The sequence below is a fragment of the Notamacropus eugenii genome, chromosome 2 (genome assembly GCF_028372415.1).
Source record: "Notamacropus eugenii isolate mMacEug1 chromosome 2, mMacEug1.pri_v2, whole genome shotgun sequence".
Taxonomy (NCBI): domain Eukaryota; kingdom Metazoa; phylum Chordata; class Mammalia; order Diprotodontia; family Macropodidae; genus Notamacropus; species Notamacropus eugenii.
This window is the reverse complement of record NC_092873.1, coordinates 49686244-49705283: the sequence shown is the minus strand read 5'-3', so window position 1 is coordinate 49705283 and position 19040 is coordinate 49686244. Positions and strand designations below refer to the sequence as shown.

Here is a 19040-nt window from a genome sequence, read left to right as displayed (position 1 = left end):
TAGGAGGGCTTGAAGGGGGCACAAAGCATTCTTGGCAGTACTCTTTGTACCCCCCCCCACCCCCCCATCCAACAAGTTGCCTTGTGGATTTGACCTCCACAATCTCTCAGGCTGGTCCCTTTCTCTCACATTGCCCCTTGCTGCCCCCACCTCTCCCTTCTTCCCTCCTTCCTTCATAAAATCAATACCTTAACCCCGTGAATTTCCTAACCTTCTCTCCTTTCTTCCAACATCAAAATAATTGCATGGGTCTCACATAAGAGTAGTTGACCTATTATTATCCACTGATGGAGAAAATCACTAATGACAAAAGGCTTCTGTGAAGTCAGTAATGCTTCTTAATTCTCACTTTAAAGGCAAACAGCAACTACGTACATTTGGACAATCATCATAGGTAGGCTTGAGATAGATGATTTATTTGATTCACAGAAGGTATGTTTGCTTTTTTGTAAAACTGAGTCATTTAATGAGATGGGATCAGTAGGGTGAAGTGGAAATAATACTGAATTTGGAATGAGGTTACTTAATATTCAAATCCTCTGTGGTTTGGGGCATACCATTTCTCTTCTCTGAGACTCAGAATGAGTCGAATTGATGCACTGGGATCTGGAAGCTGGGTTCAAATTCTGGTCATATTTTATCTGAGTAACTTTGCGTAGGTCACACTCCCTCTGAGCCTCAGTTTCCTCATGTGTAAAATGAGGGGGTTGCATTAGATGGCTTCTCAAGTCCTTTCTAGATCTAAATCTATGAAACTGTGGATAACTGAGCACTCTCACCTTCTGCAAATAAATCCTTTAATGGTGGAATTTCAGGTGCCAGTGGCAGGTGGTGGGGGAGATATTTGGGAAATGATGTGACCACCCTCAAATTATATCATGTACCATGTCCATTGTGTAATGCTATGATGGATTTGATAAGTGGGATCTGGACTCAGCAAGGTCATAGAACCAAATGCTCTCAGAGACTAGAGATGTTAGGGACCATTCAGCCCAACCCCATTGCCCATTGTTCTATAAGAAGAGGAAACTGTAGCTCAGGAGGGGAAGGGACTTGTTCAAGATCACACAGCCAAGTTAATGGCAGAGCTGGGACTAGATTCCAGGTGGCAGACTGAATTTAGCTTTTTAAAAATAAATATCAATTGGATCTCAATTTCACATACCACTAATTTTTATTTTTTTTCCTTTTACCAATAATTTTTCAAGCTGTATTGCCCTCTTTTAATTCACTGTATCTGCAGACTATCCCTAAAGGACCAGTGCAAGGTTTATTTGTCTCCCATTTTAGATGAGAAAAATCAAACAGAGGCATCAAACAATATTTATGAAATGCCTACTATGTGCTAGGCAATATGCTAAGCTCTGGAAGTAACTTGCATGAGGCTATGCAGATGACCAGTGGCCTGAAGTCTCTGACTGCAGCCCATTAGACCTCCATGGTCTTGGCTGGGGTACCTTCCTGCTTGCAACAGGTGTAGATGACCCAGGAGATAAAGCTGAGTCTGCTTCCTGAAGAGCCTGCTGCCTCTTGCTCTGATGTAGCCTCTTCCCACTGTTCCACAGTACAGAACAGAACTTGCTTCCATCTTCCAGCCTGCTTCAGTCTGGCCAGCTCTGCCTCCAGGACCTCTTTGTAGGTCAGAGTTGAAGGGTTATCTCTTTTGATGAGACATACCAGACCTCTGAGGCAAGAGAAGGAGGGAGAGGGGAGACTCAGAACTCTCTGAGCTTGATCTCCAGGAATCTTCCCACTCCCCCACAAGGACAAGTAGCTTTCATCTTGCCTTTACTGAGTGTTGATGGCATATCCAACTCTAAGCGGGCAGATGGGAGCCTTATCTCTTGGGAAGCTCACAGTGTAGCCCAAGAGACAAGGGTCACATGAAAATGGTTGTCACAAAACAAGACATTCTTAAGTGGAGCCAAGATGGAAGAAAAAAGGCAGATACTCATCTGAGCTCTCCCCCAAACCCTTCTGAACACCTTTAAGTAATGCCATAAAATATTTCCTGGGGCAGCAGAACCCACAAAAGAATGGAGTGACATAATTTTCCAGCCAAAGACAACTTAGAAGGTTGACAGGAAAGGTCTGTTGCACCTGGTGAGAGTGGAGCACAGTCCAGTGCAGGCTGTGCCAGAACAAACTCAGCCCCAGCAAAGCTTAGGAGTGACTGAATCAGCAGTGGCAGCAGCTGCTTCCTGAGCTCTCAGCCCACATACAGTAAGGAGGTCAAACAACCAGTCAAAAGGAGATCAGAGGGCTCTCTTTGCTAGCACTAAGGCAGGTTTCTGCTACTTTGCCCATGCTCAGATCTGGTCACAGTCTTGGGTCCTAGGGTGAGGAGGAGCACTCACACATCAGAGCTTGCAGCCACAGTGGAACAGGGACCCTCATCACAGTTCAATAGCATAAAAGAGTACTTGTGGTCACTCACAGACCAGAGCACAGACCAGGAGAGGAGTAAACACCTCTCCTTAGATCATACCACCTTGCAAGAACTGAACATTTTAGGGCCCTAGAAGTATTTTTGAAAACATTTGCAAAACCCCCTGAAGCTTGGGAGAGTGTGTCCTCCACCTTGGAAGCAGAACCCTACTTTAAAAAAAGGTTAAAAGTAAAAAAAATAGGCTTGGAGATTGAACAAACAGAAAAAATTCTGATCATAGAAAGTTACTATGGTAACAAGAAAGATCAAAACACGCACTCAGAGGAAGATAGCAAAGTCAAAAGTCCTATGTCCAAAGCCTCCAAGAAAAATATGCAATAGTCTCAGGCCATGGAAGAACTCAAAAAAGATTCTGAAAATCAAGTAAGAGAGGTAAAGGAAAATTGGAAAGAGAAATGATAGTGATGCAAGAAAATCATGAAAAATGAGCCCATAACTTGGTTAAAAGAGATACAAAAAATACTGAAGAAAATAACACCTTCAAAAATAGACTAGGCCAAATGGTAAAAGAGGTACAAAAATTCAACGAAGAGAAGAATGCCTTAAAAAGCAGAATTGGCCAAATGGAAAAAAAGGACACCAAAATTCACCGAGGAAAGCATTTCCTTAAAAAGTAGAATTGGCCAAATGGAAAGGAGATACAAAAGATCATTTAAAAATTAAAATGGTCAAATGGAAGCTAATAACTTTATGAGAAATCAAGAAACAATAAAACAAAAACAAAGCAATGAAAATATAGAAGACATTTTGAAGTATTTCATTGGAAGAATAACTGACCTGGAAAACAGATCCAGGAGAGATAATTTAAAAATTTTTGGAATACCTGAAAAATATGATTAAAAAAAGAGCCCAGATGTCATCCTTCAAGAAATTATCAAGAGAAACTTTCTTGATATTCTAGAATCAGAAGGTAAACTAGAAATTGAAAGAATTCATCAATCACCACCTGAAAGAGATCCAAAAATGGAAACTTTCAGGAATATTATATCCAAATGACACAGTTCCCAGGTCAAGGAGAAAATATTGTAAGCAGCCAGAAATAAGTAATTCAAGTATCATGGAGCCACAGTCAAGATAACACAAGATTTAGCAGCTTCTACATTGCAGGATCAGAGAGCTTGGAATATAACATTCCAGAGGACAAAGGAGCTAGAATTACAATCAAGAATCATCTACCCAGCAAAACTAAGTATAATCCTGCAGGGGAAAAAATAGACTTCAATTAATACATTCAATTAAATAGAAGATTTCCAACACTCTTGATGAAAAGACCAGAACTGAATAGAAAATTTGACTTTCAAATACAAGACTCAAGAGAAGCATGAAAAGGTAAACAGGAAAGGAAAATCATATGGGACTTAATAAGATTAAACTGTTTGCATTTCTACATGGGAAAATGATATTTGTAACTCACAAGAAGTTTCTCATTATTAGGACAGTTAGGAATATATATGTTCAGATGGCACAAGTGTGAGTTAAATGTGAAGGGATGACATCTAAAAAATAAAATTTAGGGGTAAGAAAGGATGATGCTATGAGAAAGGGAAGGGGAGATGTAGAATGGGGTAAATTATCTCATATAAAAGAGGCAAGTAAAAGTTTTAACAGTAGAGGGGAAGAGGAGGGAGGTGGAGGGGGTGAGTGAAACTTATTCTCATCAGAATTGGTTCAAAGAGGGAATAACCTATATATTCAACTGGGAATAGAAATTTATCTTACCGTACAGGAAAGAAAGAGAGGAAGGGGATAAGAGAAGGGGTGTGGTGAATAGAAAGGAGGGCAGATTGGGGAGGGGTAGTCACAAGTAAAACACTTTTGAGAAGAGACAGGGTGAAAGGAGAAAAATAGAATAAATGGTGGGGGCAGGATATGATGGAGGAAAATACAGTTAGCAATTGTAACTGAAAAAAATTTTGAAGCAAGTATCTCTGATAAAGATCTCATTTCTCAAACATGGAACACTGGGTCACATTTATAAAAATAATAGTCATTCTCAAATTGATGAATAATCAAAAGATATGAACAGTTTTCAGATGAAGTAAAAGCTATCTATACCCATAAGAAAAAATGCTCTAACTCACTATTGATTGGCAAAATGCAAATTAAAACAATTCTGAGGTACTACTTCATATCTATTTGATTGACTAATAGGACAGAAAAGCAAAATGACAAATGTTGGAGGGGATGTGGGAAAAATGAGACATTAATGCATTTTGGTGGAGTTGTGAACTGATTCAATCATTCTGTAAAGCAATTTGGAACTATGCTCATTGGGCTATAAACCCATGCATACCCTTTGACCTAGCAAAACCACTACTAGGTCTGTACCCCAAAAGGGATAAAAAACAAAAAGGGAAAAAAAAACCCAAGACATTTTTACAGGATCTGTGGTTCAGGAGAGGGAGAAAGAGATGCCAGTAGGTGGTCATGGAGGACTTTCCAGAGGAGGTGATACTTTCATGTCATCTAACACGAGGCTTGAAGGGATCTACCTGAGAGATTGCTGGTCCAACCAGTCATTTTTACAGATGGAGAAAACAAGGCCCAGAGAGGCCAAATCACATGGACCCAAGGGTTGAAGCTTAGGTCTTTTGACTCCAATACCACTGCCCTACCCATTATGAAATTATCTTCCTAGATGAAGCATGACTTCAGGAAACACAGTAGGTAGACCTGTCCATTTGGGTTAATCCTTTCATTTTACCAAGGAAGGAACAGAGGCCCAGAGAGTTAAGGACACTCGCCCAAGGTCATATAGTAAATGGAAAAACCAGGATTTAAACCCAGGTCCCTTGACTCTGAATCTACCACTCATCCCATTTCTCCACACAAGCCATTTGTTTGAGAGTTTGGGGAAGGTATTTTGACAAGGGGAAATGGGATGGAAGGGGAAATGAGCCAGGCATATGTAGGAGATGAGGAAGTGGATCACCTGGAGCCTTTATCTCCCTCTGCACTTTGTTCAGTAGATACTTTACAAATACTGGCCTAGTAAGATTCCCTGCACCCTAACTCTGGCTTCCCAAGCCCTGATACCCCAGCCAACACCTAGCCACCAGGTGTGCAAAAGTTCCTGAAGGTGTACCATCAGTCACCTGGGACGTTAAGTGAAGGCGTATTTGGAAGTCTCACTTAGCAGTTAGAAGCAGCTTGTTGGCTTACGGTGAGAATCCAGAAAAGCTCGCTATGGAACATCTGCAGATTTACTAGGTGGTTGTCAAAGTATCTCTGTCTTTATAGGACTATAATGATGCAGTCCAGTTGGACTCTCCTCCATCTCAGCTCTATCATATTTTTCTAGGCTTGAGGATCACTGGTAAGTGGCCCGGGCCCTAGGTTGTTTCCTGATTCTGGGCCTTTGCTTACCCCCCCACCATGACCTCAATGCCCTGGATTCCTCTGCACTTTTTCAGCTCTTCGTGGGTCTTCAGAGCTTATGTCTTCTGGGAGTCTTCCCCAGGTATCCCAGCCCATAACCACTTTTTTCTGAATTCATTTGAAAGGATATTATCATGTGTACCTGACCAGATCATATAGTTTAAGAGCTTGAAAGGACATTAGAAATTCTTGAGTCTAAATGTCTCCTTTTACAGATGAAGAAACTGAGGACCAGAGATGCTAAGTAGAGTGGAGAGAAGTTGATCAACTTTGAAAGACTTAGAAACTCTGATTTGACACAATAACCAACCATGATTCCAGAGGACTCATGATGAAACAGGTTTTCTACCTCCAGAGAGAGACCTGATGAACTTGGTGCAGGTTAAAGCTTATTTTCTTCCTTACTTCTCTTCTTTGTCTTCCTCCCTCCCTCCCTCTTTCCCTCCCTGCCTCCTTCCATCCTTCCTTCCTTCCCTCTTTCCTTCCTTCTTTCCTCCCTCCCTCCCTCCCTCCCTCCCTCCCTCCCTCCCTCCCTTCCTTCCTTCCTTCCTTCTTTCTGTTAATGTGGAAATTTATTTGACATGATTATACATATTTGTAATTTTTTTCCACCTCAATGGGTCAGGGAGGAGGAGGAAGGAGGGAAAAAGAATTTGGAATTGAATTGAAAATAAAATAAAAATGAATTTAGAAAAAGAGAAAAAACTCAGTCTCAGGGTAATCTGTGTTTGAGTTCTGCCTGAGACATTTAGTTGCTTTTGATCCTGGGCAGTTCCCGTAACCTTTCCCAGCCTCAGTTTTCTTACCTGTAAAATGGAAATAATAATAACTAAGCAACCAAGGTTGCTGTGAGGATCAAATAAGGTACTTGTAAGGTGCTTTGCAAATCTTAAAACAATGTACAAATGTAAGTTACTATTATAATTGCTCAGGTCACCTAGGTAACAAGTAGCAGAGCTGGGCTCTGGTCCTCTGGGATGTTGTGGATGCCATTCAATGTAATTTACAATCCCACACTCAGCACTGAAGAGGCACCTTGGTACAGGAAAAAGGCACTGACCCTGGAATCAGAGGACCTGAGTTCAAATACTGCTCCCTCTGACACCCATTCTCAGTGGTACTTTACACAAGTTACCTAGCCACCCTGGGCCTCAGTTTCCTTTTCTGTGAAATGAGAAGATTAAATTGGTTGTCCTTAGAAGCCTAGATGTGGGAATTCTGTGACTCACAGAATCTAGAGCAGAGAGAGACCTTAGAGGTCATTTAGTCACCGGGTCATAGATTTATAACAGCAAAAAAGCATCCATGGTTAACCAGTCCAATCCATCTAAAAGATGAGATAACTGAATCACCCACAGAGGTGAAAGGACTTCCTCTAGAAAGTCAGATAGAGAGAAGAGACCAAAAAGGAGAGAAGTCTTTAAATGCGCACACACACACACACACACACACACACACACACACACACACACACACACACAAATATGCATGTATGTATATGCTTAAATACCACTCAACGGTAATTCAGCAAATTCACCACTGAGTTTTATTTATGTAGGTATGTTGAGGAACTGTGATTTCGTTCATGTGGGATCTTTTATCAACCCAGATCACAAGTGATTTTATAACTCTGAGTTCTGAGTCTGGGTTGTTTGCCTCAGTTTCCTCATCTGTCAAATGAACTGGAGAAGGCAATGCCAAACTGCTGTAGCACCTCTGCCAAGAAAACCCCAAATGAGGTCATGGAGAGTGAGATATGACTTATTGACTGACCAGCAAGAGAAATATTTGCAGATAATAAGAAAGGCAAACGTACAGTATCTAGAATACAGTGTAATAGCAGTCAAGAGATATGAGGTTTCTTTTCCTTGGCACTAGCTCTGTGGAGCTAGACAAGTCATTCATTGGCCTCTTTTTGGGGGCTCTTTTTGTCTTTAACTTTCTTTGGTATATTTTTTAAAGTCTTCAACAAACAATTTCCTGACAAAGCTGGACTTTTCTTTCCCTTAATTTATCATTTAATCTCTGCCTGCCTCAGTTTCCTCAAGTGAAAAGTGGGAACAACAACACCTAGCTGCTAAGGTTGTTATGAGATTGTGTTAACTTTATGTAGCACAGCACTTGGTACACAATAGGCAGTTTATAAGTGCTTATTCCCTCCCTCCTCCCCTTCTCAATTTTTCCAGAATCTCTTTTGGAGTTGTGTAGACCAAAATCATCACCATTTCCCCCGTGAGTCCATGGGACCTTCATTATAACAACAAAAACTCAACATCAGCCTCCATTCCTGATAGAAGATCTGTAATTTCTTAGTTCTCAGCTTCAGTTGTCCCCTATTTTTCAGCATTGCCACACATGTAAAGAAGCTGGATGTGTCCGAGGAACTCCAAGCACAGACCCCCATCGTGACCCTTCTCAACCTGGAGGAGAGAATGTCCACTTGTCTGACCTAGGGTCTGCTTCATGACCGCCATCGAAATCCTGGGCCTCCAAGCCCTAAACCATCTGTCTGCCCAGGCTGGTCTTCTCTCAATCAGTCAGTCAAAAAGCACTTACTGTGTGCCAGGCACTGTGCTAGGCTCAGAGGTTGAAAAGACAAAAATAACCACTATAGTTTATAATAATAGCTAACATTTTAATAATGTTTTAAGGTTTGCAAAGCAATGAACTGATATTCTCTCATTTGATCCTCACAATCCTCTCCTTCTTCCCCTTCTTCCTTTTCCTCTCTCTCTCTCTCTCTCCCTCCCTTCCCTTCTTTCCAGAAACTATATAAAGAGAATAAATACAAGGTCCCTAAATACATGGTAGTTTGGTGGGAGAGCCCTAGCCAGTGAAGGCATCAGGAAAGGCAGATATTGTTCCCCTACAGATAGGGACTTGGGGCTGAGAATGGGGGCTTGGTATTGGAGAGTTTTGCTTCTAGTCAAGGATGGGGGCTCTGTGCCCAAAGGTTTGGATAGTGTTTCTCTTTGCTCCCCACTTCTGGTGCCCAGTTGAAGACTCAGGGTAGTATGTTAGAGTTACTGAGGATAGGTGCTCTCCTAGCACAATTGTCTCTTCCCACAATCCACTTGGGTCCCAGAATCCCTGTCCTTACGTTTGTCTTGGTTGATAGATCTCATCTAACTTAGTGACCTGGAGGAGCTCGCACACTGCACTATTAGGTACCTGCCCATCATTGAGGGCCCCAACAACCATCACTGCATACCTCTACATCGTAATGATCTGAAGAGGAGCTAGACAGTCAGCCACCCCTAGTGACCCCTGACCTTCTTCTACCCCCCATGCCCAGGAGTTGTGTGCTCCCCCACCACAGATTTTTCTTTTTTTGCCCAAGACAAAGAGAGTAGGTTTGATCTGAGGAAAGATGATTGGGGCAAGGGGTGGGGGAAGGGTTGATATGTGAAGAAAATTCTGCTAAAGGCCCAAGGAGACATTCTAAATGGGGAAAAACCTTCTGGAGACAGGCACATACTGCAGACATTATCTAAGTGGCTACATCCCAGGGGCTGATGTCAGTGAGTTGAGTGGGTGTCAGAGGTAGGAGAAAGATAGCTCAGGGTTGGAGGTAGTAGCTTGTTTGTTGGGAATGGAAGCTTAGTACTGGAGAAGGAGACTCAGGCTTGGAGAGGGAGGCCCTCAGGGTCCCTGATGGAGAGCTGGTACCTGAAGGGGCAGGCAGGGCTTCTAGCAGATGATACAAGCCTCGCCTCTTGGCCAGCTCCAGCATATTTTTGCTGGCCTTTACTCCATGGAGGTTGCAAAATCCTCTGTAGCTGATGGAAAATAGGTCTTGTTTCTGCCTCTATCTCTATGCCAGGGGTAGGGAACTTTTGGCCAAGTGAGGCCCTTTGGCTGAATCCAAACTTTTATTCTTCGAAGTTAGGATGAAGCCTGGAGGTCACAGTTTCCCTACTCCTGGTCTGGACCTTCTTTCCCTCTGGCTCAGGCTTTGGAGTAGGGAGAAGAGGAAGCTTCATCCCTGGGTAGTCTGAGTCTGTTCTAGTAGTTGTCCAGGGCCACAAGAGTGTGTGGGATGGTGAGACCCCTACTAAAATTGACTGCTTGGAGGCGTCTCAAAGTATAAACAGAGAGTCCTTTATTTGGTTCTTGCAAGAAGCAGACTTCACCCTCTCCCAAGCAGACTGATGGAGGGGAAGCACAATACAGAAGCAGATGCATGGTTATATACCAGAAAACCACAAAACCCCCCTTACTCTTTTGGTCAAGATCCTGAGCAAGCAGTCTTATTTTCAGAAATAAGGAAATGGGTTAAGTGAATCTGGGGAGAGGGGTGACAGGTGGTTTCACAACTTCAAGTTTTCCCATATCATATGATTTTTGAGAAATTGAAACTCAGGCCTCGAATCTGATCTACTTCAGATTTAAGTTTTGAGAAGTTTTCACTAGTCATCACACTCAAGAGGAAGGGGCAGGGAATGTTTCATGGGGTGATTGGAGCTGGTGGGTAAGAAGGAGAGGAAGGACACTGGAAAGTCAGTAAGAAAAGGGGTAGATGGGGGCCAGGGGGAATAAATAGCTTGAGAAATAGAGGAAGATGGGAGAACCAGAATGGCCAAAAGCCCCCTGACCTCCACAGCCACAAACTCTGTATCACAGGCTACATCTAGGAGCAGAGCCTCTTGGGAAGGGGAAGACCGAGGCTAGGCAGGGAGCTTGGTAATCCAGGATGGCCACTTCCTGTGAGATAGAAAGAGGCACATTCCCAACTCCAATCTCTTCCTCCCAGAAAGTGAAGACATTCCCCTCTTTTGCCAAGCAGCTTCATCCAGACTGTGCTGGTCAATCTCTCACCTCTGGGAAGCTCCTGGGATGGAGCCCACCTGACTCTGACACTTTTACAGTGGTTGGGTGACTCTTCTAATGTAGCTCTCAAAACATGGTGGAGACTGTCCTGGGACTGGCCTCCAGAAACTAGGGTCTGTTCTCCCTCTTATACCTTTGGTAGGGGCCGGTCTCTAGCCTCAGAAATCATAGTTCTAGGGACCTCTGAGGCCATCTAGTCCAAGCCCCTAACTTTATACATGGGGAAACTGATTTAGGCCAACCATCACCACCATTTACAGAAAAAGCTGAGACCCAGTTTGGGTCTAGCCTAGGTTCCATGGGACTCGAGCAGAACCTGGCCCGTCTTGGGGGTTTTGGGGACTTTCAGAAAGGGCCTTCTGGCTCTTCTTTCATTGCCCCCCCTCCACTCCCTGGGCTCTCAGGGAAGCATCATGCTTTCCCCCTGTGGCTTCAAAGTTCCAGCATGTTGGTTACAAAACCAGTCTCCTTTATCTTGAAATCACAAGACTCACTCATCTTTGTGATAAAAAGCTCAGATACCATGATATTGCAGCATGGAAATAAAAGGGGGAAGAGATCACAGTGTCCAGCACAAACTTATGTACTGTCTCAAATCTGTTGGCCCTGCCATGCCCTCCCCCCTCCCCAGTTTCCTCATTAGTAAATAAAACAGGGTGAGACTGAATGATCAAAGGCCTTTTTTAACTCAAAAAATCCAGGCAACTTTTGGAGTTCATTCTAGTCCTAAATCTCAGGGCCTTGAAATAATTTTATTTTAGCTTTTGTAGCACCTAGAACAGTGCTTGGCACATCATAGGCACTTTAAAATGCTTGTTGACTGATGGGTACTCAAGTAGCATTTATTAAGGACCTACTGTGTGCCAGACACTGGCAAAAAACAGTCCCTTCTCTCAAGAACTTTATGGATTAATGGAGGAAACTGCACAAAAACAACCATGGACAAACAAGGTGTAAATACACACACACACACACACACACACACACACAGAGAAACATATGTTATCTTGAGTTTAAATCTGACCTCAAACACTTACACACTAGCTGTGTGACCCTGGGCAGGTCACTTTACCCTGTTTGTCCCAGTTTCCTCATCTGTAAAATGAGCTGGAGAAGGAAATGGCAAACTACTCCAGTATCTCTGCCAAGAAAACTCCAAATGAGGTCATAAATACTTCAGGAAATTAAGAAGAGAAGGCTTTTGGAAAAAGTGTGTCTTGAGCTTACTGAGCTGAAGTTATCTATAGGACATCCAGTTTCAGATGTCTAATAGACAACTGGAGGTTAGAAGAAAGGAGCTAGACAAAATAAGATAGGAACTCTGCGGGGGCAGGGGCTGGTTTTGTCTCTGTATTTTCAACATCTAGCGCACAGGAAGCACTTCATAAATGCTTGTGGATAACTTCATACTTCATTGTTTGATCCCATGCTTTTTGGAGTCAGATTTAGATGTGGCCGGGCACTGGGTAAAAGCGATGGCCGCAGAATTCAGCGAGCTACTTTCCCAACAGACATAAGGAAGTAGGGAGGAATGACTTCGAGGCAGATATGTCAGGTGAGGCCAGGTCCCTTCTGCCTCTTTCCCTCAGTTTCATCTAGCTTTCGGAAGGCTTCCAAGCCCTGGAGGGTTGATGTGCCTGGAGTCTGATTTCATCGCCCAGTCAGCTGTCTTATACAATGAAGGCTTGTGTTTCTGTTTCTGCAGTGCACATCTTCAACATCCTTGTACCTTAGTCACCCTGTTTACTTTCTAACAATCCTGAAAAACCTGCACAATTTGTCTGAATGTCTGAGTTCGTTCTGCCCTTTGGAATTTCTATCTTCTTTATCATAACTGCAATCAGGAATGATACTTCCTGGGCACTGATTGGTGCCTGATGCTGTTATCAAGCTTTCTGTGTGTTCCTATGTGTCTCCGTGTGTGTGTGTGTGTGTGTGTGTGTGTGTGTGTGTGTGTGTGTGTGAGAGAGAGAGAGAGAGAGAGAGAGAGAGAGAGAGAGAGAGAGAGAGAGAGAGAGATATGAAGCAGCAGAGAGAGGCATTAGAGGACTGGAGTTTGAAAGTTGCCTCTGCTATGAATAGCTGTATGACCTTGAGTGAGACTTTGTAAAATAAAGGAGATAGATGAAAGATCCCTAAAGACCTGTTTCAGGGCTAACATCACCATCTAGGTGTATGCTCCTTTAGAGTTGGGATTGCCGAGCCTTGTAGACTTCACGACTCACCTTGTCCACTTCTGGGCTTTCGAACGTGTGGTGACGCATCCCACAATCAGAAATACCAGACGCCACATTTTTCCTTTATTTGGAAATGTCCATTCAGACCGTGAGCAAGCTTTGTTGAAATATTCTGAGTTTTCAATATTCATTCAACAAACACTGATTAAGCGTTTGCTATGTGTGGGAGAGATGGCTTTGGGAAGAGAAGAACAGAACCCTCTTCTCCCAAGCCAAATCAATTTATACTCATGGGGAGGTTGCTTTTTATATCTGGCGTGCATCAGTATGCAATCACTCCACCAGCTCCCATCAACCTTCACACTCCCTAAACACACTGGCTTGGTTTCCTCTCTCAAACTGAGGGGTCCCTGAAGGCAAGGACTGTGCTTTTCACTATAAGACCACAATTCACTTCCGGTGGGGGCTGTGTTTCCCACCAGAGGCTCCCTAAATACAGGAGCTGTTTCTTTCCTATCAGATCAGGGGCTCTTTGAGGATAGGGTCTGAGTCTCCCCTATTTGCCTGAGTGATCTTTGAGGAGAGAAATTGTCTCTCCATCTGTTCTAAGGTCTCTTGGGAAACGTACAGGGGTGTGTGTGTGTGTGTGTGTGTGTGTGTGTGTGTGTGTGTGTGTGTGTGTGTGTGTGTGTGTGTGTGTGTGTGTGTGTGTATGTGATTATATATGAAGAGGCTGGAGGGGGAGAGGAAATGGTAAGGTCACCTGACCATAGTCAGAAGCCCACTGGTCATAGAAGTGGATTTTTTGGCTCAGGTCAGTGCTGCTGTGGGAGGTGCCAATCCAGTCTTGTACCTGAGACAGGCTCCTTCTCGAGGATGACAACTTGCTGAGGGAAAAAAGATCCACTCACTACTTTCAGAAGAGCCCTGGAGCCCTCAGGAGAGTTGATCTGCCACAGTTTCAAAACCCCCAGAACTACAGGAATCAGGAGGCCCCAGAAGACATTGGAACACAGAGTGATGCCTAGATAAATGAATGCCCAGGTAGGAAGTCTGGGGTTAAGAGGGTGAAGTCAGGAATACTGATAAGAATCACACAATCACAGATACAGAGTCAGAGGGATCTCAGGAGGCCTCTCATGGTATCTGTTACAGATAAGGAAATATGTATATATCCATTCCATGGCTACACAGATCTATAGCTGGTATAGTCAGGTAACATCACTGAGGGGTAAGATTCAAAGAAAGAATAAAACTGCTCAAGAATTATGTTTAGTTTTAATCCCTTAGGGGACACACCTCACCTATGGCCAGATTCTTGAGGACATTAAGGGATAATGGGATGCTGGGGCTCATCCTGAGGATGAAGAAAGAAGGCCCAGTATTGCACAGTAGAGAGAACACAGGATCTAAAAGTATGAGGGCCTAGATTCGAATCCTGGCTCTCTATAGTTGTTTTGTGACTCTGGGAGAGTCTGGGCCACAATATTGTCCTTGTTGAATTAAGGGGGTTGGACTGGTTGATCTCTACACTCCCTCTCACTGCTGGTGCCCTCTGCTATTCTGAGGATGAGACTCTGGCTGGGTGGACTCACTAAGCCTGTTGTCACTAATGAGTTCTTGTGAGGGTGGGCCAGAATGGTCTGATTGGCTGAGAACCAGAGTGATCACTTCCACTCATGATCCAAGGATTCTTTGGGCACTGGCCTTGTCTGCCTGTGCCCATGCTGGGGGTTGGAGCACAGGCTGGAGGGCCATCAGTGGGGGCAGCAGGGAGACACTCTAGCTCAATCCTTTCTGGGCTCCTTGCATCACTTTCTGTCCTTATAGTTCTCTCCTCTTCCCTCCATACCTCCCCTGTCTGGACACCTCTGTGGGCCTCTGGCCTCCCTCTGCTGTCTTGCTTTCTCTGTACTCTATCTCTCTACCCATCTATGTCTTCTTTTTCTGCAGGACCTTGTACCGTGTTGCCTTTGGCCAGCATCTGCTCAATTCCTTCAGGGGGCTTCCCTCAACTTTTCAATGCCACTGTTTCTCTGTTCACACTCTTCTCTGGGGCTCTGAGTTTTTCTGTCCTTCTCTGCTTATTTCTCGTGTCCATGCTTTTGCCCTTGCTGTGCCCCATGCCTAAAATGTACTCATTCCTCACCTGTCTCTTAAAATATCTCTCCTATTTCTCTCATTTTCTGTGCCTTAATCTCCCCCTGACTCTTTACCTCTGGTATCTTCCTCTCCCCTTTATCCCTCAGTATTATTGTTTCTACATCTCTCCCTCCTGTGTTTCTCTCTTCCTGCCTGTCTCTCTCCTGTCTTGATCATTCTCTCATTCATTGAGATCACAACCTCACCTTATCTGCCTATTTGATTCATCATTAAAGCTCCATTTCCACCTGCCTGGTCCATTGGCATCTCTCATATATCCCGTCATGATCATTCCATCTTTCCTGACCTTCTACACTAAACTTCTAAATGGCCAGAATGAGCCCTCTCTCCCAAACATCTCTTCAACCCCTGGCCATTGCGTGTTGACCCTCAGCATTCTATGAACACCACTCTCTCTTAGGTCACCAAATGACTTTTATAATTGTCAGATCTCACAGTCATTTTTCAGTTCTTATCCTCTGACTTCTCTGCAGATTGTGAAGCAGTTGACTAACTCCCTTCTACTGGAATCTCCAGTTTTAGTTTCAGCACCATCCCACTTTCCCAGTTCTCTTCCTTCTCCTCCTCAGGCTCCCTTATGGTAGCTGGTCCTCAGTAGTTGGTCTCTGCTTCTTTTTCCTTTCTCTCCCTTCTCTTCCTTGGTAATTCCCTTCAGAAGGGACCCCAAAGGCCAACTAGTGTAATGTCCTTATTTTACAAATGAGGAAACTGAGGCACAGTAAGAACATAGCATCATATATACATCAGGAACTGGAGAGGACCAGAGTCATCTAGTCTTTCCCCTTATTTCACAGGTGAAGAAATTGAAGCTTGGGAAATGAAGTGTCTAAAGTCATTAGTCAGGCAGACAGGTATCATCAGAAGTGGGATTAGCACCCAGGTCCTCAATTTCAGAGCCTGTTGTATCCTACTTCCATGGCCACCTCTAAACAGCTGACTCCAATACTGATATCTCTCACTCTGACCTTTCTTGCAAGACCACGCCCACACACCTCCCATTACTTACCCAGGTTGCTCCTGTCTGTTCCTATTGCCCTCACACTTGACATAGGCTGAGTCAGGCTCATTCTTTTCCTCCTCCTGCCTAGTCCCTCTTTCTGTCTGTGGTATTGCTTGGGTGCACAGGTGTGGGATAGGGGAGTCATGGTTAACCGGCCACCTTGGTGGGGCTGGGTCAGCCTGGATTCCTCCCTTCCTCCCATTCCTTGGCATCTGCTTCCATCTCTGTGCCATCTTTTACATGTCTCTTCCTCGCTGTTCTCACTCTCCAGACCTTTGTCCAAAGCTGGGTGCTGCCTGCCTGGCATGGAGGAAAGGGCACTGGATTGTGAAATTGAAGACTGAGATTCTAATCCTTTCCCTGACACTTAGCTGTGACCTTGGGCTAGTCATCAAAGCTCTCTGGGCTTTAGTTTCCTTATCTGTAACAGATACCATGAGAGGCCTCCTGGGATCCCTCTGACTCTATATCTGTAATTGTGTGATTCTTATCAGTATTCCTGACTTCACCCTCTTAACCCCAGCCTTCATACCTGGGCACTCACTTATCTAGGCCTCACTCTGTGTTCCAATGTCTTCTGGGGCCTCCTGATTCCTGTAGAATCAAGGTCAAACTCCCCATGTCTAGAAGGCTATCTACTCTATCTTTCCAGTCTTGTCTCATCTTCCTCTCCTCCACTTATCCTTTTTCCAGATGATCTAGAATGTTCTCTGACCTGGAATTGCTCATGCCCCACCTCATTCAGTTCAACTGTATCCCAAAGGCCTCTTCCAAGAAGCTTTCAGGGGAATGTATGTGTGTGATCTCACGGGGAGGTCAGGACTCACTTTCTGCAGTTTAAATTCCCTGGACTACAGGGGCAGAAGTGTGCATTGTGGATGCTGCTTGGGCTCCCAGGGGGTGCTGAGGAACAGGGGAATCAAGGGGGTGGAACCTATTCACCTCTTCTGAGGACCAGCCAGTTGCTCTGGTGGGGGTAGGGCTTCCAGGCACTGGAGCAGAGGGGACCCAGAGGGACAGATCCAGGCTAGTGGTTAGAGCAGATGGGGGTGGGGTTGAAGAGGAGGGGAGGAGAAGTGGTCCCTTCCCCCATCCTTCTTCCCTTTGAACTGATTGGCCCTTAGTTAAAAGACACTTACCAATCAGATCAAAGTCTATCTCCCCTCCTTCCCCATACTCACAACATTGGTTAATAATTGACCTTTCCCTTTCTTTCCTTTTCTCTTTAAAGCCCTCAAGTGGCTGCATCAAAGTTTTGAAAGTAATCTGAGCCTTTATTCCATATACCCTTAGAATCTGAGCCCCCATGCCTGATACTGGGCTGAACCCAGAGCAGTTAGCCTTGTCCTAAGCAGTGAACCCCACCTTTCCACCAGTGAGGAAGCATTCTTTTTAAAAATGTTAACACATATTTTTATTTGTTTCACTAAATATTTCCTGATCACATTTAAAATTTTAACACCAATTTTTAAAAATATTCAGTTCCAAATGTTTCTCTCTATTTTGTCCCTCTCCCAGCCCTTGAGGAGGTAAACAATTGATTCATATGTCCATATTAGCCATTTGTTGCAAAAGAAAACACACAAACACACGCACAAAACAAAAAAATTTAAAAAAAATAAAAGTCTGTTTCAGTCTGTACTCAGAGTTCACTGATTCTCTCTCAAGGTAGATTGCATTTTTCATCATGCGTCCTTTGGAATTGTCTTAGATTGTTTTGATCTGAGTAGCTGGTCAAGTTGACGGTTGATCATTGCTGCAATATTACTGTTACTGTGTACAATGTTCACCTGGTTCTTCGAAGTTCACTTCATATTAGCTCATAAGTCTTACCAGGTTTTTCTGAAAGCATTCCACTTGTCATTTCTTATAGCATAATAGTATCCCATTATAATCATATACAACTTATTCATTCATTCCCCAGTGGAGGGGTATCCCTTCAGTTTCCAATTCTTTGCCACCAGAAAAATGCACCATTCTTGAAAATGGGACCCCATTCTAGCCATGGAGCTCCCCTTCCTGCTGCTCAGCTGGCATCCCTAACACTGAGCCTGCCTTACTGACAATGAACTCCCATTCCCAGCATTGGATCCCAGCCCTGAGCCTCATCTTATGGCTTAGTCCTGGCTATATCAGTGATCCCCGATCTCCAATGATAACAGCCTCATATTGAGGCACCCTCCTAGGCACTGAACTCCCATCTTTTACCAACATCTGATTGTGAGCCTCCATTCCTATCACTGCACTTTGATTCTTAACACTCAGCCTTCACCCCAACATGCAGTCCCATTCCCTTACAAATATTTTATTATTTATTTTGCTTCCATATCCCTTTCATTTCCCATCCTAACTCTCCTTCCTCCTTTACCTAGAGAACAGTCCTTTATAACAAAGAACAGAAAGACAGAAAAGCCAAAGCAGTCATCCAAACCAACGCGTTAATCAATCAAGTCTGACAGTATCTGCAGCAGCTTACCTACGTGGTCTACCATGTTGGCAGAAAATGGTACATTCTCCTAGCTCTTCTTCAGGACTAAATTTGGTCATAATAATTTCACAGTGTTCAGGTTTTTTTTATTTTGGTTCTTTCCCCTCCCTATGTATAATGTTATAGTTATAGTATATAACATTAATTTAATTCATTTAAATATATATATATATACATATAAATAATTTTCCTAGTTCTTTTTTACTTTACCTTGCTCAATTCACCCAAGCTTCCCCAGTAACCCCACCTCTCATTCCTGACCCAAACCTGCGTTGCTGACACTAAGCCCCCATCCCTGACACTAAACCCACAATGACTCTAACTCTGCCATTCCAGATCTGGGGCCAACATCCCTAGCACTGAGCCCCCTACCCTAGGCACTGAACCCGCATTCCTAATGCTCTAACACTCCAGCTCTAACACTGAGCCCCATTCCTAGCACTGTTTTCACCCAGAATATTCATATCACAAATCCCACAAAAGTCAGAAGGCTTGTTCCTGTCCTGGAAATGTAGGTTGGGAGTGTGGGTGTGGGGTGGGATGGGATGGGCAGAG

The 19040-nt window shown here is 43.9% G+C and overlaps 1 protein-coding gene across 1 annotated transcript; it reads right to left on the bottom strand.

Annotated features, from left to right (window-relative positions):
* Positions 1-1428: 1428 nt before the first annotated feature.
* Positions 1429-18489, bottom strand: METTL27 (methyltransferase like 27). Its single transcript, XM_072637976.1, is given in 9 exon segments — positions 1429-1684; positions 8958-9043; positions 9045-9055; positions 9497-9635; positions 10423-10477; positions 10479-10531; positions 13598-13721; positions 16825-16900; positions 18474-18489. Coding segments are annotated over 9 exon segments (816 nt in total).
* Between the last annotated feature and the right edge of the window lie 551 nt (positions 18490-19040).